Source organism: Monodelphis domestica, chromosome 8, assembly GCF_027887165.1.
Source record: "Monodelphis domestica isolate mMonDom1 chromosome 8, mMonDom1.pri, whole genome shotgun sequence".
Taxonomy (NCBI): domain Eukaryota; kingdom Metazoa; phylum Chordata; class Mammalia; order Didelphimorphia; family Didelphidae; genus Monodelphis; species Monodelphis domestica.
In genome coordinates, this window is record NC_077234.1 from 242,977,326 (window position 1) to 243,003,153 (window position 25,828).

At 34.3% G+C, this 25,828-nt stretch overlaps 1 protein-coding gene across 3 annotated transcripts in view; it reads right to left on the minus strand.

Moving 5' to 3' along the window:
* EPHA6 (EPH receptor A6) overlaps positions 1 to 25,828 on the minus strand; it is a 1,223,915-nt gene that overhangs the window by 417,839 nt on the left and 780,248 nt on the right. For 2 of the 3 annotated variants that reach the window (XM_056806830.1, XM_056806831.1), the window contains one exon: positions 24,353 to 24,477. In XM_056806830.1, the coding sequence (XP_056662808.1) occupies positions 24,353 to 24,477 (125 nt within the window). Of the gene's footprint in view, positions 1 to 24,298; positions 24,478 to 25,828 lie in introns of those variants that run through there. The other variant, XM_007500796.3, reaches the window with a different exon arrangement.

The window sequence follows — 25,828 nt, forward strand, 5'->3', positions numbered from 1 at the left end:
TGCAGGGAAGTTGAAGTTCCAACACCCCTCCCCCACAGACTGCACTGAGAGATTTGCTGACTAAACTCCAAAGGGGAAGGCTGACAGAAAAGCCCCAAGGCACAGATCCAACAAAAATTGAGAGGAACAAAAGCGTAGGCAACTACAGGGAGTAAGGAAGGGCTAAATATGAGCAAACAACAGAAAAAGACAAAAGATATTACAATTGATAGCTTCTATCCAGGCAATGAACAAAGAGCAAAAATAACAAAGAAGGATGAAGAAACACCAAGCAAAAACACAGAAACTTCAGCGAATTAGACAGGTTTTGGAAGAACTCAAAATGCAATTCAAAACAAAATTAAGAGAGGCTAAATACAACTGGGAAAAGAACTTAAAAAGCAAGATAAGTCATTTGGAAACAGAAGCAATTGAACTAAAATGAGAAAATAGTGTCTTGAAAGTCAAAATTAATAGCTTTAAAATAAGGCAAAGGAGATGAAAGATCAGAAAGAGAAGGATGACCAAAAAACCAGGGATGAAATTCAGTCTTTAAAAAATAGAATACAACAAATAGAAGCAAGCAACTTTACAATGCACCAGGAAACTATAAAACAAAACCAAAATAATGAAAAAAATTGAGGAAAATATGAAGCACCTCATTCACAAAACAGAAGATTTAGAAAATTGTTCCAGGAGAGACAGCTTAAGAAGCATTGGTCTACCAGAAGACCATGAAAAAGAAAAAAAAAAGTCTGGACATGATCCTACAGGAAATTACCGAAGAAAACTGTCCCAAAATTCTAGAACAAGAGGGAAAAGTGGAGATTGAAAGAATCCACAGATCACCTCCTGAATTTAATCCCCAACTGACAACACCCAGGTATGTTATAGCCATATTCAAGAACTATCAGACTAAGGAAAAAAATATTACAAGCAGCCAAGAAGAAGTCATTCAGATTCCAAGGAACTACAGTGAGGATAACACAGGATCTGGCTGCATCTAAACTGAAGGACTGAAAGGCATGGAATATAATATTCTGGAAAACAAGGGAACTAAGTATAAAAGGTTGGCTTATTACTTTTAGAAAATTGTTATTTTCTAAAGGTTGTTAGCCAGGTTGAGTCCATCCATCATTTATGTGACAATTAACAAATGCAAAATGGAAAAAAAGGCTGTTTATAGTATTTTACAATATTTTGTTCAGTAGTCATAGTGGAATGATAATAGAATATATATAATAATTAAAACACAGTAGATTAAAATGACTCAGTGTAACAAAAAATATCAAATACATTAATATATGAACTTAAAACAACAAAATTAAATCTTAAAAATAAAACAATCAGCAAAATACAATAAGATACCGAGATTTTCACTATAAAATGGAGTCTGAAAAGGTTTAAAATTTCACCTCAACACCCTTTAAAGTTACTTTTTCTAAAATTCAGATCCCTATTGTCAGCACTGTAGAATCTCCCATAGTGAGGGAGAAGATGTGTTTTAGGAATCACAAACTGGGCAGACCCAAATGGCAAAGGGTTGTAGGGGGATGAATTTCTCCCCTGAATCTCAGCCAAGACAATTGAAAGGATCAGTGGTAGAAAGAAAAAAAAACATCCTAAAGCTGGAAGATGTTTGAAATAGGTAATGCATTGCTCTTTCATAGAATACACCATGCTTGTAATCAGCTTCCTGTTTGGAAGAGTCTCTTCCTTTTCCCCATTCCCCCTGAGGTAAAATGCTAGTTTTCCCTGAGAGAGTTAGGAGGCAAATCATTGTCTAAGGAAAAACACTGGTTTTTTTTTTGTTTCTTTTTACTATCTGCCCTAAGGAGCAACTCCAAAGACACCTAGCTTCTCAGTGGCAGCAATCAGCCCAGCAGGGGCAGCAATAGTGTTCAGGGTCTGGCAGGGGAAGAGGCCAAATTAGGATCACTGCTGGAGATCAGGAGGAGGATATCTGGAGCCTGGTGGCTGGGCTGGGTGAGGGATCTGGGTCCAGAAGATCAGGAAGAAGCAGTGTCAGCAATGCCAGAGTCAGCAATAAGGAGGAATGAAGGAGGAATGAGTAACAAAGGATTCAAGCAGTTGGAGGAGAGAAGCAGGTTATTTCTTTTTCACCAAAAGTATAGGAGAGAAGCAACCTGGCAAAAAGTAAAAAGTAAAAATGCAGCAACTCCAAAGAGAGTTGGAGTTTGCAAGGGTGGGTGGGGTGGGCAAAAAGACTTGGCAGGAGAAATGTGGCTTAATTTTTTTTTCCTAGACTGTATTAAAAATTTGAGATATTCTTCACCAACTAGTGGTTGCCATAAATGTAAAAATTAAAATTAAATCTCAATAATAAAAATATTATATTTCATGAGGTTTATTAAGGATCATTAGAAATCAAGGAATAAATAGGATACAAAATAAAAACCACATACCCATGGCTGGTTAGCCATTTTTAACCATCTCTACTCATCATCGTCACTGCTCATTCTATATCAGAGAGCAGGATCCTCCAAAGCCCATGCCATTTATCCTATGTCTACAGGAAGTATGTAATGACAAGAAGTCAGTGGACTCTTGGGATAGGTAGTTCTTTTTTAGGGTAACAGATTTCAATCATACATTGGTCTACAACCAAGAATCAACTACCAAGCAAAACTGATTATTTTTACAAGGGAAAGCATGGTCATTTAACAAAATAGAAGAATTCTAAGCATTTATAAAGAAAAGACCAGACCTGAACAGAAAATTTAATGCCAAAACTGTGAATTTTAAAACTGCTCAGAAGGTATCTTAGAAGATTTGGTTAAGCCATTCCCCATTTTTAACAATGGAGGTACTTGATTAGCAATGTATTGAGAACTTTTAAAATTACTCCACCTACTCAGACAGTGCCTAAGGGGAAGATAAAGTTGCAAATTCCTTATTGAAAAATGAAAAATCCCTAACTCATACTTATAGTAAAGCTAGAACCTTAAGCTAGGTCTATTTTTAGATCTAATAAAAAAGGTGCTAAGTACCTATAAAGGTTAAATTAATCACTAAAAGGTCAAGCAACTTACAAAAGGCAAGCTTAACAAAAGAGGTGTGAAGTACTCAGAGGATTGAATCTAACCAGAGAAGGTGAGAACCAAAGAAGATGAGAACTAAGAATGGGCAGTCCTGGGAAAAAGCACCTACTGTGATTGGTAGACTTTAAAATTTAGGGGAGGTGACATAAGATAAATTTTCTTAAAAAGGAGTAGGCAGTTTAGGCAATTGAGTTTTGGATTGGAAGTCAGTTTGGGAGGTAGTTGGAGTTAGGAGTTGACGTGAGGACTGGAGCTTGCTTGGAGATGATCTTGTGGTGAGTGATAAAGATTGACTTGCTCTCCCTTAGGCTCAGGCCTAGGCCATTTTGGCCTAGGACCTTTTCTACTGCTTGGCTATTCTCTCTCTCTCTCTCTGTCTCTCTCTGTCTCTCTCTTTCTCTCTCCTCTTCCCTTAATTCCTTCATTTATATTAATTAAAATCTCCATAAATCCCAGCTGACTTTGGTATTTTTCATATTTTTGATTTTCCCATTGTGACTACTTTAGATTTTAAGTCAAAACACTAAAAATTATCCTTACAGTTTTGGCCAAAAACTTTTCAGTTTTTGGCAACCATGTTTTGATGGTTACAAAACCTAGAACTCAAGATAATAATCAAAAGGTAATTAAGAAAGGAGGAAAAAAGAAAAAAATCAAAACAAACAAACTTTTTTTTAAGAGACCCAATAAGGTTAAATGACATGTATCCCTATAAGAAAAGAGGGCATTGGTAACTTAAAAATTGTTACTATCACCTGGGCAGCTAGAAGAATTATACTTAGAGGGAACATTGACAAACTATATAGGATGAAATGCCAAGCCATGAATATGTTTATAGAAATACATATGCATAAATATATAAGTATATGTGTGTATATATATATATATATATATATATATATGTATGTATATATATACAACTAGAGCTAAAAAGTCAGTTTATACTAAGAGAAATGGGAAAAGAAACAAAATGGGGTAAATTTATATGTCACAAAGAAGCTCATGGCAGGGAGGGAGAACATCAATAAACTGAAAGGGTAAAGAGGAAGGAGATAGGGAATACTCAACTCTTATGTGCATTGAAATTGACTCAAAGAGGAAAGGACAATCAATACACTGGGGCAGAGAATTGATTTGCTCCATATAGGGAAGTAGAAGGGTAACAAATGGACTGGTGGGGAGGGAAGTAATACAAGGGAGGAAGAGGGTGGGGGTAGCTTAAAAAGACTGGAAAGAAAATAAGAGGGTAATAAGAAGGAAGGGGGTAGAAAGGGAAGCAAAATAAGAGTAGAATTAGGGGCACTAGTTAAAAACAAAACATTGGTGTAGAAGGAAATAGTAAAAGAAGAAAAGGCAGGAATAGGAATGGAAATCAAAATGCTGGGGAATACACAGCTGGTAATCATAACTCTAAATGTAAATGCAATGAACTCACCCATAAAATGCAAGTGAATTGCAGAATGGATTAGAAATCAAAACCCTACCATATGCTGTTTACAAGAAACACACCTGAGGAAGATATATACGCATAGGGTGAAAGTAAGAGGATGGAGCCAAATCTATTAGGCATCAACAGATAAATGTGAAGGAAGGAGGACTTGTTGTCCCAGATCTCAAACTATACTATAACGCAGTACTCATCAAAACAATTTTTACTGGCTAAAATACAGAAAGGAGGACCAGTTGAATAGACTTGTAGCAAATGACCTCAGAAAGACAGTCCCCAAAGATCCCAGTTTTGGGGACAAAATGCCACTATTTTATAAAAACTGCTGGGAAAATTGGAAGATAGTATGGGAGAGATTAGATTTGGATGAACACCTCACAGCCTACATCAAGATAAACTCAGAATGGGTGAATGACTTGAATATAAAGAAGGAAACTATAAGTAAATTAGGTGAACACAGAATAGTATACATGTCAGATCTTTCAGAAAGGAAAGGCTTTAAAAGTTAGAAAAGATCACAAAATATAAAATCAATAATTTTGAATATATCAAATTACGTTTTTGTACAAACAAAACCAATGCAACCAAAATTAGAAGAGAAGCAACAAATTGGGAAAACATCTTCATAACAAAAACCTCTGACAAAGGTCTAATTACTCAAATTTATAAAGAGCTAAACCCCTTGTACAAAAAATCATGCCATTCTCCAATTGATAAATGGGCAAGGGACATGAATAGGTAATTTTCAGTTAAAGAAATGAAAACTATTAATAAGCACATGAAAAAGTGTTCTAAATCTCTTATAAGTAGAGAGATGCAAATCAAAACAACTCTGAGTTATGACCTCACACCTAGCAGATTGCCTAACATGACAGCAAAGGAATGCAATGAATGCTGGAGGGATTGTGGCAAAGTTGGGACATTAATGCTTTGCAGGTGGAGTTGTGAATTGATCCAACCATTCTGGAGTGCAATTTGGAACTATGCCCAAAGGGGCACTAAAAGTATGTCTGTCCTTTGATCCAGCCATAACCCTGCTGGGTTTGTAACCCAAAGAGATAATATAGAAAAATACTTGCATAAGAATATTCATAGCTGCATTCCTTGTGGTGGCAAAAAAATTGGAAAGTGAGGGGATGTTCTTCAATTAGGGAATGGCTGAACAAATTGTGGCACATGTTGGTGATGGAATACTATTGTGCTAAAAGAAATAATAAACTGGAGGAATTCCATGTGAACTGGAATGACCTCCAGGAATTGATGCAGAGTGAGAGGAGCAGAACCAGGAGAACATTATTCACAGAATGATACACTGTGGTACAACGGAATGTCATGGACTTCTCCATTAATGGCAATGCAGTGATCATGAACAACCTGGAGGAATCTATGAGAAAAACCATTATCCACACCCAGAGGAAATACTGTGGGAGTAAAAACACCAAAGAAAAACAACTGCTTGAATACATCGGTCGAGGGGATATGGCTGGGGATGTAGACTCTAAATGAACATCCTAATGCAAACATCAACAACATGGAAATAGGTTCTAATCAAGGACATATGTAATACCCAGTGGAATTTGGCATCAGCTATGGGAGGGGTGTGGGGAGAGAAAGGAGGGAAGGAATATGATTCTTTTAACCAAGGAATAATGTTCTAAATTGACTAAACAAATCAATTTAAAAAAGTAATAAGAAACATGATTTCATGAGACAAATGGTCAGTTATATCACACATGTTAGTTATATCACATATAATGAACATTTGCAAATGGCCACTATGAAAACAATTGCATTTCAGAAATCTTCCATAAGAATAAAGTTCCAAATCAACCATAACTAGAAAAATTAATATTGTAGAAATTCTGAGATTCTACCTAATATCTATGAGATTGAAAAAGCTGTCAAAAAAAGAAAATGACAAATCTTGAAGGATCTATGGGAAAACCAACACATTAATACATTGTTTGTGGAGCTATGAATTGCTAGAATCATTTTGGGAAGCAGTTTGATAGTATTAAACTCATATATACCCTCTGACATAATGATACTACTACCAGGCTAAAGAGTTTAAGGAAAGAGGAAAGGACCCATGTACACAAAAATATTTAAAGCAGCCTTTATTTGTGGCATGAAAGAGTTAGAAACTAAGAATTGTCCATCAGCTGGGGAATAGTATAGTAATTTGAAGTAATAAAAAAGGTTAAGTTTTTTAAAAAATGATGAAATCAACAGGTTCAGAGAATTCTTTGAACTATTATATGTGCTGATACAAAGTGAAGTGAGCCAGAGGACAATTGATAAAATTAAAATCTTATAAAAATGAATAACTTTGAAAGGCGTAAAAACTCCAAATAAAGTAATGATCAACTCAAACCAACAATATTGCATGCTATGCATTTCCTGATAGAGAGTTTATGGACTAAATATATGGAAAGAGATCCATTCTTTTGAAATGACCAATTTTGAATTTTATTTTGCTTGTGTATGTATATTTGTTAAAAATATATTTTTTTCTTTTTCAGTAAGGAAAGAAATGAGGAGGGAAAATAAATGCTTTTTGATTAAAAAAATAATTTAAAAAGAAAATATTTTCAGTGTATGCACCAATGTCTTTTGAAGAGAAAGGGTATTTCTTGTGGAGTGTTCTATAAGATGCTATGAATTATTTCAATATGACAAACTGAATCCACAACTTTTTAGCACCTCCTGTAGTTATTTGAAAGTATAAGTTGCAAAGAAGTACCTATCCATGTTAATAAAGGCAGTTTCATTAATGAAGAACATCCTAGAACAATGAAATCACAGACCCTGTCCTCATCTATCACCCCCTTTTAATGATTAGTTACTTCATTACAAATCTAGACTTAGGAGATAACAATGAAAATATGTATTGGATAGAGCAGTTCAAGAGTAAGAAACCAGGACATCCTAAGACATGTATACTAAACAAAATTTGCATTCTTATATATTATGTCTACTTTCTTTGACAATAGTAGGAAGACACTAGATATGATAAGTTCCAAGTTAACAACATAAAAAATGAAAATGATTTTAACTGAAAGCCTTAAAATCTAGACAGAGGTTGGGACCAGAGATATCAAAGTTCTTCTACATACATCTGATATGAGAATGGATGAGATCAACAAGGGATAGTACAAAGAAAGAAAACAAAGACAAGGACAATTACTAAGGAGAATAGCTATAGAAAAGGCAGAAGAGTAGCCAGCTATGGATACCAATATGAAGTGGTCTGAGAATATTATCAGAAATGAATTCTCAAGTTTTCTGAACATAAAAAAGTATCCATCTTTTCAGAAGGATAAGTGTATCTTTTTCTATCAGTTGTATAAATATCTAACATAAAACCACCAGTTTCCAAAGAAAAAAGAACGAGTTATACCGGGCTAGTGTCCCCAGAAATGTAAATTCATTAGGGAAGGGTTTTCTGCTGCAATATTGCTACTCTCTAACATTTCCCTTAGTATACATAAATATATTTTCTATTTTCTTATTTTTTTAATTTCACACCAAAATTACTTCTACAAGGTCAATCCAAATATAGGATATTTCAACCTAGTGAAATTCTGCAGCACCACAAATGTTTTTATGAGAAGCAGGTGTATTGTTTGAAAGTCTGAAAACCTATTAATAACTCAGTAAGGAGTACATAATAATAGGTTGTTAACTCAGCTTTCCTGACAACAGTACTGAAGAAGGGCATTTTGAAATCATTTGAGTTTAAAATAAAAAAATAAAGACTTTGCAAGAGACGCTCATTCAAATAACATATCTTTAAATAAGTGGATTTAGGTGTCTTGGTTTGACTAAAACAATTATAAGGAACTATTTAATTACTCTTAATTTTATGCAGTGCACAATTTATATATTAGTTATGCCAATTCGCTAAGAATTCTAAGAGCTAAATATATACAAAAATGAAGGAAATTGAGGTTTATTTCAATGGAAATTTTACTCTAAAAAGAAGCTCAGTGAACTGTAGTTATGTTGCACATATTCTTCTTGTAGAAATTCTTTCCAACTTCTCAAACTTGATTGGCCCATTTATTTCAAAGTAAGAAAGAAACTTGTGTAAAAAACCAACCTATAATATTATTTTTCTTGTGCTGTAAGTGCTCACATATCTTAAAATGTAGAAAAGGATGAAGCTGTAATACTAGCAGAATTATTTCTATTTGCAGATTAGAAAAGTTAACTCACAATTCCATTTTAAATGTTCTGTAAATTGGAATTTTGTAAATTGCCAAATAGTGATTATTTTGAACTAATGCATGATACTGGCAGTCACAAGTTTACCAACAAATTTTACAAAGCTAATTCATATCGAATGTTGCATTTTAAAACCTCAGTGACAGAAACAACTACTCAAGAAATTTGGAAAGGCATTTTGATGAAAAATATTGTGAAAGTGCTTTCCTAGATATAAAATTTTTCTTAGTATCTCCAGTGCTTAGTATGATGTATGGCAAATAGTAGACACATAATAAATACTTGTCATCTTGACTAGGGGCCTTGGGTCCCCTCACTCCCTTAATTTTATTTAAGAAAGCAAAGAAAAAGGAAATTAGGATGTTCATGTATGTAATTTCTGAAAATATATTTTAATTTAACTAAGAATAGAAAAAAGAAAAATATTTTGCATTATTAGTGACTTAGTGAATTTTAAAAAGTTCAAAAGCTACCCTCTATTCTTACCCTTTTTTGGATTTGTTATTTTAGACATGACCTCATCTGCGTTAGCTGCCTTCAATATCTAGTGTCATTTTCATCTCAATCAAGTTCTTGAATTTGACTTATTTGTTCTAGTTAGTGATCATCTAAGAAACTCAGAGATCAATCACAGTTTTGAGGAATCAATAGGAAAATCTGCAAGTTCTTAGCTTAGAACTGGATTGAATAAATGCCTGTGATAAAATTAGATCTTTTGATGAATTTTCTGTGCTGTTCAATGGGGCAGAAGTGTGTCCATTGCCTTTCAAAATAATCATACTTTTTGATTGTGAATGTCCAAATTCCAAACTGTGAATGTTTGGAAAAGATGCCATTTCCCTCCCTCCAATTATATTAAACAACTCTTCTCCAAAGTCTTACTTAAGTGTTACAGTGTGGCACACAGTAAAACTGGATTCGCAGTAACTATGCCAAGAACATTGATACTGGGATAGGATCTACTAAGACAGCTGAGTGGCTCTGTGGATAGAATGCTAGACCTGAAGTCACCAAGATTCATCTTCCCAAGTTCAAATCTAGTTTTTGACAGTTACTAGCTGTGTGATTCTGAGCAAGAAACTTAACCCTGTTTGTTCCTCTTCTATAAATTGATCTGGAGAAGAACATGGCAAATTACTCTAGTGCCTTTGCCAAGAAAACTCCAAATGGATTCACAGAGTCAGAACAGACTGAAAAACCACCAAACAGCACCAATGCTAAGAAAACGGAGTCTTCAGCAGAATATATTAAGTTAGACAAGTTTTGAGTAGAGGCCTGCTGATAAAGTATTCTTACTGTCTGAGGAACGCTCTAACCAAATATCGAGATAGCTTCAAACCAAACAATTTTTTTTTTGATCAAAGTCATTCATGAAGACTTATCTACATGTAAGCAAGGACATATAAGCATCTTACATTAAACAAGGACTGCAATATTCTTCAAAGGATTCACTACCCCCCAAATCACAAAGCCTTAAAATAGCAAGGCTATTTTTTTATTTTTTTATATTTATAGTGGCAGGTGAATTTATATATAGATTTTAATTTACAATTTAAATATAGATTTATAGCGGCAGGTAATCTACAGCTTGAACACTAGGTGATTCCGATTCTATGAATAATTAAGGTCTTTCATTCAATAGAGGAAAGCTTGTTGGAGGTTTGGACTATAGTTTGTTTCTGGAAACAAATAACCAACAGAAATATGATACATCAAATTTTTCTAACTACTCAAATACGTGTATCAAAGCAACTAAAATATATGAAAACATTTTCATTTAATTGTTATTTTTGAAATTCAAATACCTAAATAAAGGTTGCTTTCAAGAAATATACTTAGGCATTGAAACATAATTTATATCTTTGCTGACATAGCCAAAGGCATTTTCCTTTTCTTGGCTTCATTTTGATGTGACTAAAATTGAAAATCAAATGAATCATATCATAACAAATATTTCAAAAAGACAATATTTTAGTCTAAAAGCATTATTGTACTATAGCCCAACCCTTTCAATTTGCAGTTGATGTGAGTGGGGGTCAGAGATGAAATAAATTTACAAAAGTTGTGCCCTTCTACTCAGATGGGATTAGGACACAGGTGTCCATGACAGGATTTCCTTTTATCTTTAAATGTAGAGTCAAAACTAAAGGTGGGTATGGTATGCAGCTGTATACATGTAACATAGGATAGTGGGCAAGGGGAAAATGAGGAATACTCTTATAATACTAGAATTTATATGTTATAATTTTCCACCAGAAAAAGGGTTTCTATGACATGTAGGTTTTTATTATAAGATAAATTAATTCATAAATGTTATTCTAATGGCCCAACGTTCCTTCTGAATAAGGATTATTCACATCTATATAGTGTTTTATGGTTTGTGAGACAATTTCTTCAGAAGTAATGACCTGAAGGGCATATGATAACTGTCTTCAACTATCTGAAGGGCCATCATAGGGAGGAAGGATTTATCTGGTGTTATTTTGCCCAGAGGGAAGAATTTAGAGCAGTAGTGGAGAGTTGAGAAGATGATATTTTATATTTGATGCCCAGAAACTTTTCTTAAAAATGGGAACTCTTCAAAAGTAGAAGGAACTTTATTAAGAAATGTCAACTTCTCCCTCCTTAGAGATTTGCAAGAAGAGGGCAGATGATCTCTTGGTAAGTATTTCATTGTGAGGATTCCTTTCAGTATGCATTAGATTCGAGCTATTCTGGTTCATATAGATTTTAAATTATATGATTCCATGATCATCTTAATTCAATTGTGAGGTAGGTGGTACATATTTTTATCCCTATTTGTGGGTGAGGAAAGAGTCATGATGATGATGATATACCATACTTATGTTGCTAAAGGGATACAAATAAAAAAAATTCTAGAGCTACAGATACAAAAGCAAGACAATCACAAGAATGTAAAGAACTTACAAATTAATAATATAAATTTGGTTTTAAATTCAAAGAATTACAGAACTTCAGACATGGAAAGAGTTTTTGAAATAAATTAGTCTAGCATATGTCTATACAAGAATTTTGTTTGTTTGTTTGTTTTACAATATCCCTAACAGGAGGTCTTCTATTCTCTGCATGAAAATCTCATTTCATTAGAGGTTCATTGATTTCTGAGCCAGCCCAGCCCATTTCATATTAAATCATTTGAGCCAAAATCTGCATCTTTGCTACTAATCCTAATTTTAATTTTTAATTTAATCCTAATTTTCATTTTTAATATGACATTTAGAAGCAAGATATCATACTCTTCCTCTCAGAACAATCCACTTTGACCATATCACCTAATCATTTTCAGTTATTTCAACAGATACTTTGTATGTTATAGTCCCTAATTCTTTCACTATACTTTTTACTCCTCTGATAATATAATTGTTAATATTAAGAACATTTTAGTGCTTCAAGGTCTGTATGATGCTTTGCATATACTGCCTCATTTGATCCTAAAAAATAATGGTGTGTCATAGATACTATTATTATCCCCTTTTTACAAATAAAGAAATTGAAGCTCAGGGGGGTTAATTTTTCTAGTGCCTCAAAACTACTAAATATCTGAGATAGGATTTGATCTCAGGGTATCCTGACTCCAATTCCAGTGCTCTATGTACTTTACCATCTTGCTATCTCATCAAGATGGCTAACCCATTCACTAGATGTTGTTACTGACTCTTCATAACCCTCTTTGGGGTTTTCTTGACAAAGATACTAAAGAGGTTTGCCATTTCCTTCTCCAGATCATTTTACAGATGAGGAAACTGAAACAAACAGGGTCTTGCCCAGGGTCATACAGCTGTTAAATGTCTGAGGCCACATCTGAATTAAAAAAAATATATATTTCTTCCTATCTCCTGGCAGGCTGCTTTATCCAGTGTATCACCAACTGCTCCTTCTGTCTCCTTTTTTGCTGTTATATTAAAATTTTTATTTATTTTGTTAAACATTTCCCAATTACATTTTAATCTGGCTTACACTACACTCAGGAGTTTTGCTGGTCCCTTGATATCTATGTTTAGATGTTATTTACCTAAAAATTCTACACATGCTGCAGTTATTTCAATATGTAACTGAAATATTTGTCATATTTAAGTGGGAAATTCCTCCTCTCTAAAAAAAGAGGAATCCCAAGACTTCTTCACTCTACAGAATGGATATGATATGTACTGCAACCTTCAGTCTCTTTAAATATCAAATTTCTCTAACAAAAGATCTAGGCACAAGGTCAAATCCTCTCCCAACTACTTGCACAAAGATCAAGAGTGCCATTTTTTTTTTACTAAAGTCTTCATTTAAAGATCAGAAGGGTATTCAATACTACTGGGAAGGAGCAAATTGTAACACTTCTTGAAGTGGTAAATTTTTTTTTTGGGGGGGGGAATGAGTATATTTTGTCATCAAGCTGTGTGCATATGCAGGCTGAAATATTTTATGCCATGTCAGAAAGCTGATCCTTGTTACAGTTTAGCCTTCCATGGTTTCTTTCCAATTTTGTCTTGAAATAGTATATAGAATAATAAGCACATAGATAAATGAATATAATTGTTAATTTAAGCTAAGGGAAGGAAGGGAAGGGAATTGGGAAGATCTGATCTTAACCCCAAAGTCAGAGTACTAAACCTCACTAACCAATGATTTCTCTACCTATTAGTCTACTTTCTAAACTATACTAATTAATCCTAAATATTACAATTAGGGAAGGACTGGTAGGTACAGGAACAAGGGCCAAAGGACGTCTCACAACTGATGTCCTCTTGGGTCTGTCAGAAGTCCCAGTAGAAACCAGCAGCAGCACACAGGATCAGGAGGGTGAGAAATGGTTTCACTCACACTGGAGTGTTACCCCTCTCTCTATCACTACCTGAAGATGAAACCTTATTTGAAGGAAAGTCCCAGTCTCCTGGCAGCTTAAAAGTCTCCTTCTCCAGAGAGCAACTCCACCAACTCCCTGTCTCCTCCAGAGAAGCAACTGCCTGCCAGAAACTGCCTTCTCTGGAATATTGGCCCTGCTTCTGTCTGGTAGGATCTCCTCTTTTGTAGCAAAGAGCTAATCCTTAAACAGTCTCAAATGAGAATAGGAAAGAGAATTATAAAGGAAATTCAACCTCTGGAAGATGATTACTTTTGCTACTAGTATGATACTAGATGATTACTACTAGTATGAAGAGGGAAAAGGACACAACAAAGTAAACAAGTGGCATAATTTTAAAAGATATCATGAACGTGGATTTTTGGGTACTGGCTTGGCTCCCTGTTGGACATATCCAATGTTGTTTTTCTTTCTCATTGTACCCTACTGAAAACATAGGTATACCTTTCTGTAGTTTCCTATTAGCACTAATCAGTCAACAACTACTGTGTTTATTTTAGGAGCACTGAGTTTTGAAGTATGGTGGCACAATAAATGGAAAAAGTCTCTAATTTGCTTCTTTATGGCAAAGTCATTTGGATTTTTTTAATCTGCAGTTTTTCCCATAGTGACCATTGTGTTCAGTAAGAAAGACAATCAGGAAGTACTCTCTAGGCCATTTTAATATCAAATACAAAAGCTTAGAAATCCCCTTTAAATAACTGAAGACAACCATTAGGATGATAGCCAACCAATCTCTTAATGGAGAGGTCATCAGGGACATTAGGTAGAGAACTTCTTTGATAGGTCCAAGGAACTTTTGGTGGTTTGTAATTGATTTTTCTCAGCAGATTTCCTTTTTTTCAAATAGTAATTATATCAGTGTCATTAATAATAGCTGCTGCAAGGGGCCTTGATTTTCTCCCCAAGGCAAAAATTATATCTGGTCAGAAAAGCCTCATAATTATTCCTTCTTATTCAGAACAGAGTAGAGACCTAGATTTTTTTCTCCCTCATTTGAGAATCTAAGACACTTAAAGTCTTCCCTTGAGGAATCAGGGTAATAATAGCAGAGCCGGGAAATGAAGCTACTTACTACACATCGCTTACTATGCGGGAATAAGCTCAGAGATTTTGGTTTTAATAGTTTAACTCCCAGAGCACATTTATAGTAATTATTATTATTATTATTTTAATTCCAAAGGTCTAATGCATTTCCCTGGGTTGTTAAAAACCTCTTTAAATTAAAAAAAGTGGAATTGTCACAAAGAAGTTTAAATTTGAAGAAATATGCTAAGCAGTCATTTTTAAGGATACTCAATCATGTGTTCTCAAAAATGGTTGAAGTACAGTAAGTTTGTTCCAAGTTTGTTGAGATACTTTGTTGAGATGGAGCAAGTCCATAATTTTTACACATACATGTTAATCATTTACATAAGCCTAGACATAATTCCTAAATTTTTGCTTCACTTCTTCTTGGAAGTTTCTTATTTGCAAAAAACATCGTGGACTATTTATATCCACTGTGTAACTCTCCATTGTGCTCTATGTGATAGTTTAAAAAAATCTTTTGATACTGTCAAGTTTGATGATTTTTACTCTTACAAAAAACATTGGTAGAATATTGATATTTGATGGATTTTGAACATTGCAATGAATAAAGGTAATTTTACTTTGAGAAGTTACTGACATCTCTTCAAATAATACTTTGATATGTCAAAGAATCACAGTTGGGAATCACAATTCTTGACTAATGTTTTAATATTTCACTAGAATACTGACTATTTTCCTATACATTTCTAATATTCATGAGTGATTAGAGAGAATGCATATCCATTTTGAAACACTGAGGTGCCACATCATTCTGTGAAAGCATTAAAACTCTGTTCTTTTGGGAGCTGGTCAACATTAACTGTTATAAATTTTCAACATCTTGAAAAAAGTCAAAACAACTAAAATCTATTTTTGTGAATTTTCTCACATCTCACAAACATAACATCAGAAAATTTGCTATTAACTGAACTATTCTGTTAGTCTTGAAGTGGGAGCACATGAGATTTCATAAGGAAGTCCAAACTCTGGATAACTATCATATTTGGAATATATACCTAATAGTGAGAATATAATGTTTGTCATCATGATCATTATCAGATTTTCAAATTGGTAACATATACTGAGATTTAAAGTGAATTCTCACAATCTCACTTAAAACTTGTGGTGCCAAACAAAAGATTAGAATAACTTCTCCCATAAGCTCTCACTTCTTGTTCCATTTTGGGTACTGGTGGATAAGAAGGGAAATGTTGATGACCTACTCAGTTAATTTTTTGTAGTCAGGAAGTGAACTTATGAATGACTTGTATTCTATGCCTTTTGGAACACCTATAAATGAGTAAAAGTCTGAGGAAAGGGTACTTGGCAGTGTATGACTAGAATATTATATGCGTTTAGGGAAGGAAATCGTTTTTTAATTTTAATCTACAGATGCTGACCATCAACATGAACAGTATGTTCTCCACAGAACTTGGAAGGCCATTGCTCTAACCAAAAGAAACATGTACATGCACATATGGCAAAAAAAGTATGGAACCAAATCTCAACAAATAAGACATATGAATGTAGTCAAATAGCATTTGCAATTAGAAATGATGGAAAGTTTTAGAGACATCTGGAAAAACTTGTATGAACTAATGTAGAGTAAAGCAAGAAGAGAACAATTTATATAACAATATTATAATGGTAAAAGTGTAATTTCCAGAGAAAAGCAATGATGGCAAGAACTAGAATGTTATATAAATTATATTACGTTATAGTAAATTTCTTTACTTATTCTCATTGTATGCCTCTGTCCTCCTAAATAACCTCTCTATCTCAGAGACATATTTAAAGAAATCTTTGGTCCCTGTTTTCCCTGAACAGTGAAGTTGGGGAAAATGCAGGAAAAAATATAAAAACTTCTTTTTCATCGTAAATAAAAAAAAGTTTGCCTTCTATCTTAGAATCAAGGCCATATATTGGTTCCAAGGCAGAAAAGTAGTAAAAAGTAGACAAATGGGGGTTAAGTGACTTGCCCAGGGTCACTCAACAAGGAAGTGTTTGAGGACAAATTTGAAACCAGGACCTCCTATCTCTAAGCTTAGATCTCAATCTACTGAGCCATCTAGCTGGCCACTTATACATCTTTTGGTTCTCTTCCTTTACTAATGTCTATAAGGGACAGTCATGATTATGAAGATCTTGAGAATTAGTGATAACTTCTTGATAGCTTCTTGAGGAAGATTTCTCTCTCTCTCTCTTTCACTCTCTCACTGTCTGGCTGTCTAGCCTTTCTCTCTGTCTCTGTCTCTCCCTCTGTCTATGGTTCTCTGTCTCTCCTCTCCTTTTCTGTTTCTTTCATTTATCTGGTGCCATCTAGTATAATGCACTATTAGGAAAATCCCCTAATCCTCACTTTTACAGTATCAGTTTTGCTATCTGAGACTCAATTTTTGTAGCAGGAATAAGAAAAAATAGAAGAGAAAGAAGACAGGATAGAGAAAGTGAAGAAAGGAAAAGGAGGGAAAGAGTAATTAGGCCCCTTTGGAACAGACCCATCCCACCTTCTGAAGTGGGAGGACAAAATTAAGGTGCCAAAAGAAGAGCTAGGATGTTAACAACTCATACTTCAAGGATTGCTGTCAGATTTAAATAACGTCTTCTTAAATAGAAACTTGGGATTGATCAATCTAAGAGCAAAACATCCCCTGTGACGTGCACAGCATATACTTAGAAGATAGTTGGAAAGTGAAATGTTAATGGTACTAATTTTAAATGTTTATGTGCATTATTAGCATAACCTGATGTCTGATTTGTAAGACTAATTCTGATGTTTCATTTTTAATGTTCAATATTTGCACAGTTTTTAAAAGATGAATATTCTTATTTTAAGCAATTTATTACCCATCTCCAAATAAATTGTTTAACCTCAGCTTTTTCTGAAGTAATTTCTTCAAGACAATGAACTTATCTTTTTTGGAAGTAATTAACTGACATATATATATATATATATACATATTGATGCAGATATTATCTTTTCAAATGTAGAAATTGGTTCTGCTCTAACATACGGAGATCTCGGCCTCTGCTTATAGGTTTGAACAGATTCATTACATCCTTAAGAGACTGAAGAATTCCTCTGAGGTTTGAACTGCAAATTGGGTAATTTTAACTAGATGGTGATATTCTAATGAGGTGGAGAACTCCTTCTTAAAGATTTCTTCCGCGATCATAATGACAACTTCAGAGACATGCACTGTCCTTTGATTTTCATAGAGCAGGCAGGACCTTGGAGAGCATCTGGTCCAACTACTCTCATTTTGCTAATAAGAAACTGAAGCACTGGGAGGCCCACAGGTAATTAGCTGCAAAACTAGGGCTAGAACACAGGTTCTCTGACTGTGCCCAAGCATCTTTTCAACAGGCCATGATTCCTTTTAATTCTTTTTCACTTTTTTTCTTCCATGTAAACCATTCTCTCTATTAAAAAAATATAAAGAAAATCAAACCCCACTATCAATTCAGTAGCTGTATTTCCTAAAGAAAAAAGAACCTATAGCAATAATTTGAGTGATAACATAAACCTTTGATGTGCCCTCTCTCTCTTCATTCTATTTATCACCCCTGTTAGTATAATCTTAGTCATCATCATTTCACCAAAATGTTCTAACCCTTCCACAGAGTTCTTTCTACTTAGTCAGGCAGGTTTGATTTGTAGACTCATTTGATATTGTCTGTTTTGTTTGAATCATTGTCCTGGTTAGGTAGTTTTCAATTAGCCATTTGTAACACTTAGCTCCTGTCTCTGACTGGTATTCTTTATGGCATTTTCAGCTATTGATATCAGGAGAGTTTTTTTTTCCCCTGTTCAGCATCCAATTCCCATTAAACAATGAAGGATTTAAGTATGGTGACTGCTCACCTCCCAGAAGTTCCAATGATCATTTTTCCCCAATAAAAAAGGACTGATTATGTGAAGGAAGTTTTGATTTGTTAATGCCCTTTTCTTTGTTAAATTTCCCTGATTAATGAATAGAAAGAAAAGACATTCTAGTCATGTGGATCTTTCTAGAACTCTGCCCATGCTGTATCTCTATACTATTCACTACCTTTTTGCTAGTCTTTTTATTTCTTACTTTCTTTCCATAGACTTTTTTCTAGTTCCATTGGACTGCTTACTGTTCTTCCATTAGTCAGGGCAGAAATAATAAGTTCATTTCTAATACAGGGTCCTTAATCTAATGATTGTGAACTTATTTTTTAAAAAAACATTTCTTTATTTCATTTCAATGACAAATCTACACAAAACTTTTCTAAAGTTACATGATTCATGTTGTGTCCCTCTTCTCTCCCACAATTGATAAGCAATTCCACTTTATTTCTGTATTGTTCATTTTTGTAATAGAACAATCTTTTAAAGCCAAAATCCCAAATTATATACCCAAATAAACATGAGATATAATCATGTTTTCTTTTGCATTTCTATTCCAACCTGAATTTAATTAAAAATCATTATATTGGTTTCCTTTGCAATCCTATGCATTTTATTTTATGAGCTTTAAAGCATTATTTGGCTTCACTAGACTATCATGATACAAAAAAGGTAAAGAAACAATGTCATGATGCTCCATTTTCCAACTTCATACCTCTGCATTGACTCTCTTTGATGTATCTACAGTGTCCTTCCTTCTCACTTCTGCCTTTTAGCTTCCTTTGTTTCCTTCAATTCTTGGACCAAGTTATATTTTCTCTAAGGGGCCTTATTCGGATTCCATTGTTGTCAGTGCCTTCCCTCTGTATATATGTTGTATATACCAAATCATTCCTATGTTTTTTCCATTAGATTATATGTTCTCCTTGAGGGTAGGGACACTTATTGCTTTTTGTGTGTGTCTCTAGCATTTAGCTTTGTGCCACAAAGTATTAAACCTTAATAAATGCTGTTTTTATTAATCGTGGTAAGCTGGTTCACAATGTCAAAGAATATCAGGCTAAATTTAATTGCAGAGGGAAGAACAATGTTGGTTAGTAATTGTAATTATTTATTATTTGTAATTCTATTCAGAAAAAGATTGTTTCATGGTCAGGGTTTTGAATGCAGTACTCCTTACATGAAAATGTGTTTATACTTTCAGGTTGACTGAGGAAACAAGATTCACCAAAATTCCACTTAATAAGGGTAACAATCAAGGTAAAACTTAGGAATGATTAGTGAAGAAAAAGTTGTAACTTTAGAGAAAATTTTTAGCATTTTAATAGGATTATAAGATTAAGAGGTAGAAGTAAACTTAGAGATCCTTGGATCTTAGACTTGGAGATGGAAGTATTCTTGTAATCCATCAACTACCTGATTTTACAGATGAAGAAATTGAGGCTAGTATCAGGGACTTATTCAGTATCACATAAATCCTAAGTATCTGTGGCAATACTTGAACTCAGAACTTCCAGACTCAAAACCTACCTCTCCATCCCTGTACTAACTAAATACCTCAGATCATTGGGTCCATCTTCTTTATGAGGAAACTGAGACCCAGAGAAGGGAAATTATTTGCCCCAAATTTTACAGATAGTACATTTGGTATTAAATTATGTTCTTTGGAAGGAAAACAAGTTCCCTTTTCACTATACCAAAATCCTGTTTAGCAATATGTGCATGCTAATATTTAGAAGGTTATTTATTATTTATTGTTCTGGTGGTTGGTTTGGATGGGGATAAAGGTTTATTTTTTATTATTTATAATAATAGGATTTCTATTTTTCTGTCAAACCAGTTTTTCACAAATCTGCCGTCAGCCTTCATGGCATTTTGAATTTTGTTTCATTATTTCATTTGAAGTGCTTTATTTCTCCTGTGTTTTTGTGAGGATTCCTGGATTGTTTTGTTTGTTTTGCTCTGATACCAAATTAGGTACAGTGTTATTTTGTGCTCTGGTTGTCCCCACGAAGTATTTGTTTTTCTTTTCCCCTATAGGAAGAATCTAAAAATCCTGGCTGCCTCTGCTAGAAGTCTGGTAAATTCCTGTGTTAAGCTGTCATACACCCCCCATTGTACCAGTGTCCCACATGTTACATTTAAGTGGTAATTGAAGTATTCTGTTTTGTCATTGGTCTACTGGCATTTGTGGAGCTACAGTGGATGGGGGAAGAAAACATTTCTGTAAAATCCTACAAATCCATTGAACTAAATAGGGATAAAAGGGAAAAAGGGAAAACTGTAGATTAATAAACAAGCACTGAATCTGTCTTCAGCTTGGCTGCAGGAGTTGTACACAGTATCCAAGGCAATGTGGCTCTGGAAGGACTGACAGCAGAGTCAGAAAATGATCTAGCTTGGTACTGCTAGGGTGGGTGTTCTGCCAACAACAAACCCCAATCTGTACAGCACCTGTTGTGCTGTGGAAATGTTCATCCTGTGAATAACCCTTTTGGGGACTAGAGGTGGAAGCCCAGCTCAGAGACGTGGCTCTTTGTTTCTCTCCTTTTATTGAGGATTTTGCAGAAAAGGTTTTTTCCCAGGCAGAGGGAAGACTCCAGCTGAGCCTTACTTGTGAATACATACAGGGAAGGAATTTTCTCCTCTTTGGGGTCTACACATGATTTCCTCTGTGATAGTAAAAGAGTATTTGGTAAACTGATGTGAGCTGGGAAATTAAAGTCAAATCAAAAAATTCACAAATAGCTCTTTTGGAATTTGTACAATGCAGAAAAAGCAGGAGTGTATGCATGCAGGGTAGTTTTACATTTCTCTCTCTATAGATAGATAATGCACGCAAACATTTACAATGGTATATATATGTATACACACAAATATCTTGTGTTCATGTGAATAGGGGTCAGAAAGCAAGTTGGGGAGGGGGTCAAGTGCCAGCCAATATCATTGTACAATTGTACAATTGTCCAGTTGGTGTCTAATTCTAGTAGTATCTTCAACATTGTAGAGTTTTATAAGATATCCTGGGGGAAATTGTATTGCTCAACAGATAAGAACCATCTAATAGCATTTTAGGTCTCAGAAACTGTCCTCTATACAGAACTAACTTTTAAACTAGAGAGAATGGAAGGAAAATGATTCTTGGTGGTCTAATTAAGGAAGACTTCTGATCAGGTTTGGTTTGTGTGAAAGGAAACATTTTTCTCTTGGTTTACCTGCTATGGCTTTTTTCATTAGAGATCATTAACATACCAAAGAGCTCTAGGAACTCAAATCCCTGCAGTGCTCAATAGGCCCCAAACTAGAACTACTTAGGTTCCTAGAAGCCTTTTAGAGAAGGAGAGAGGATCTAGAGGAGCATTTTGTAGACACCGAGCTTAGAAACAGCATCAGTTCTACTATTTTGGGTGGAAAGTCTCAACTGAATGAGAAAACCTCGGTTTGATTTAGGTGTTGACTTAACAGCTCTTGAAAATGTATATTAAGAAGATTCTAATTTAAGGTCTAAATCACATTTGATGAAAACCTTCTACCATTGGTTTCATCCTATCTCTGCATTATTTAATGTTGAAATGTATGTTCTGGGTAACGTAGCTGTTAAAAGGGTTATTGAGTGAGAGTCAGTCATGTAGGTACTTGTTTTTACTCCTTTCCAACAGTTATTTTCCAATATGTGGCACATTCAAAGTTATAGACTATAGTTTCGGGTAGTTTACTTAAGTAAAATGCAACCCTGATACACTGCTTTTCAGCTTCAGGTCTATGATTAAATGCGTAAATGGTGTAGGTATCCTTCTATCCATTTTGAAAATACCAAGTCACCAAGTCGGAGATACATAGAGATTAATTGACTTTCCTCAGGTCATAGCCAGAGATAAGATCTGAACTTGGGAGTTCTTGGCTTCCAATTCCGTGCTTAATTCCCTAGTAATAGGTCATGCTACTGTCCAAATAAACTTCACAAAATTCTTTTATTCCGACCCTGAAATGACATATTTATTTATACAGGAACAAAGATTTCAAGGGACAACATGTATGGTCTACTGACTGATACTTTCTTAGAGAATTAATAATCCTATTATTGTATATGGTGTCAACATGGAATCTAGGAACCCCAAACTTGTGGCCTGGTGGGATCTGGTGAACCCCAAGTTTCAGGACTAGCTTATAGGTTGGAGACACCAAATTTTGTACTTGTTCCCTGTTCCCATGGAAATCTACCCTGAAGGGAATCCCAGGCTGGCAGTTTCAGACTGAGTGGGAGACCCTCTGGGGAATGGCAGTCCTAGTTGGGTGAGACTAAGGATATGCTAAGGACCCTGTTTGTCTCAAGTTGTCTCCCCTCATGTGTCAGACCCTTTCCCAAGAAGATGTACACCTGGGCAGGAACCATCCTTTAGTATCCATTGGAAGCAGCCCCTTCTCTTACACACTGGCCTCTAGCTCGGATTCCTTTCCCAAGCTTGATTATGTCCTTTCAGTGTAGTTTGAACACTCCCATTTCCTTGTAGCTATAGTGATGTCAATCATCTTTCCCTACCCCCTGGATCCCCCAAATGGTATAGAGGATACCCAAATTCTTTTGTTCCCTGGAGTACATATAGCCAGATGGCACTCCCAGGGGTCAGTGACCAGGGAGGCCAGAGTTCAATCCTCAGACTGTGCAGTAGTGTGTGGCAAGCAGCTCTGCTGTTGAGGCCTCCTGGTGCTGAACCCCTTTTGCCCTTGATTAAAGAGTGATTTTTACTATTTAATAGTTTTGTGTTTTTTCCCAGTCAACAATGGTTAATAGTCTAGAAGACCAACATTTCCCTTTTATTGACTGATTATCATTTCATTCATTTCATCTGTCTGTCTGTCTATCTATCTATCTATTTATCAATCTCTCTCTCTATCTGTCTGTCTGTCTATCCATCTAGCCATCCTATGACCTTGTTGGTATATGGAACTCCATTAAGAGCAGACTCCCTCTAACAATGCTCACTGGTAACTTATTTGAAACTTATAGTATTAAAGAATTGCCTAGAGAGTCAAGATGCCATATATACATGTACCTACATATTTAATGTACATACATATTTAAATATATATAAGATTCCATGAAAGAAAATATTATTATTATTTATTGGAGAGGAGTTCCCTTATCTACTCCAGCCCTATCCTTCATTCCAGCTCTTTCAGAGTCTGTCTAGTATTTTATTTACATAAAAAAGGATTAAGATCTTTGATCTTTGTCATCTAAAAGAAAGATCTTGTTTTTCAATGTAAATAACTGATCCAAATATCAAAGAATATTATTTTTAAGCAACCTACCCTACATCCCCAATTTTGAAAAAAAATTGCATATAACATGTAATAGTTTTGGCAAAGGGTTGGAGTATATTTCAGTTTGCTCCCAAATTGTACAATATGCTGATTCCATTTATAAAATTTTCCCTAATTGAAGAAAAATATCAGTGTTTTGGCAGACAAAATATAAATTGATGGGGCCATACTAGTTCCAAGTAGAATACAAAGTCCTCTAAAACAAGCTCACAATAATAGAAGTGACTGTATCAAAGCAACTTTAATCTACATAAGACAGAATCATTAGCAAATAAAAAAGAAAACAAGAAATCAGAATGAAATCAAAAGAATACAAGGATTAAGCAAAAAAACAAGAATCAGAGTCAACTTATCTAATTGGTATAAAAGTCACAACATACTAAATATATGTATATGTATATATATGTACATATATACACACATATATATGTATTGGTGATTTATAAAGACGTATATGTGTATTTTTTTTTCTGGGAGCTCCAAATACAACCTACTTTCTCATAGTACTTGATCTCGTAGTCCAGAATGGCTCCATTGGAAAACTCAGGTGCTTGCCATGAGAGGGCAATGCTATTTTGGGATGCCCAGTCCTTCCTTACATTACCTATCAGGGATGGTGCTGAAAGGGAAAGAGAATAACTAAGAGTTAATAGGCAAGCACTTTCCAAATTCTTTTCTCTAATGTTTTTACTTCCCAGAAAAAAAAAAAAGTAAATTCTGGTTGAGGGTGAGATAGATGACCTAATAAATTGTTCATTTGATTTGTTTCCTTTTTATATTTGTCTTAGGGTCTACTCCAGTAACCCTAATTAAAATACAAAAATATATTTAGAAACAGAACTAAGGAAATGCAGAATAACGAAACAATCCCAAACTTTCTAAGAATAATCACATTCATTAATCTATAGCCACTTCAGAATGTTAGTGTAAGAAAAGACTGTTTTTAGCCTGTGCTCAGAAATTCAACAAGTCTGTATTCTCTGCTTTTTGACAATTTATAAGTTATTATTCATAACAAAATAGTAAGAGCAATGGCAATCTCAGAATTTTATCATTTTCCTTCCAATTTCTTAGGACCTTTTAAATCTTGATACTATGAGTACGCTTAAAACTTTGTCATCTTGGTTGGAATTTTGTGTAACATTATTGACAATATTTCTACTACTTTGTACTACTTAGCTCCTAAATTTGATTACCATGAAATATTAACTTTATTTTTATATCATTTATAATATTTATGAGAAAGTAGAGAATTTTTATAGTTATAAAAACTTTTACCAAGTTTTAGAGACTCCCCAATATCTCCATCTTTTTTCCTTTTCTATCACCTTATCTTATACACATAATTTTCATTTAAGTAGACCTTGGTTTGGGCATATAATCACAAACATATAACACATAAAAGTTAGATCATATAATTTAAAAATAGCTTATTCAAGTAGATAATTTCTCTCAATCATTGTGAAATGTCTTCTTTAGTTTAAAAGTTGTTCCCAACTTAAATCAGAGTGGCAGCAAAAAGTATTACTTATTAGGTAATTATTAGTTATATGTTAGTGTAAAATTAACATCTGCTTTTAAGCCTGAATCAATCAGGTTAGCTATTTACATTACCAAGTTAATTGGAAAATAAATAATATGTTTTGCTTAGTTTGGGTCATATATTTCTATTTGAATTAAAATAATTGTTATTCTGCACTAGTTAAATTTGTTCATATAGGTTTTTTAGAAATAAAATAAGAAAGTTATTTTATTCAAGAATAACCATCAACCAGCATATTTTAAATTTCTCCTAAATGCTAGTCATTGTGCTAAATGCTGGGGCCTCAGAGAGAGGTAAAAACCATTCCTGTCCTCAAGAATCTCACTTTCCAACAAGGAAAACAGTGTAAATAAGTAGATAAACACAAGATCTATATAGAAAAGAGCAAAGGCAGAGAGGCAGGAATTGGTTAGGAAAGGCCAACTGA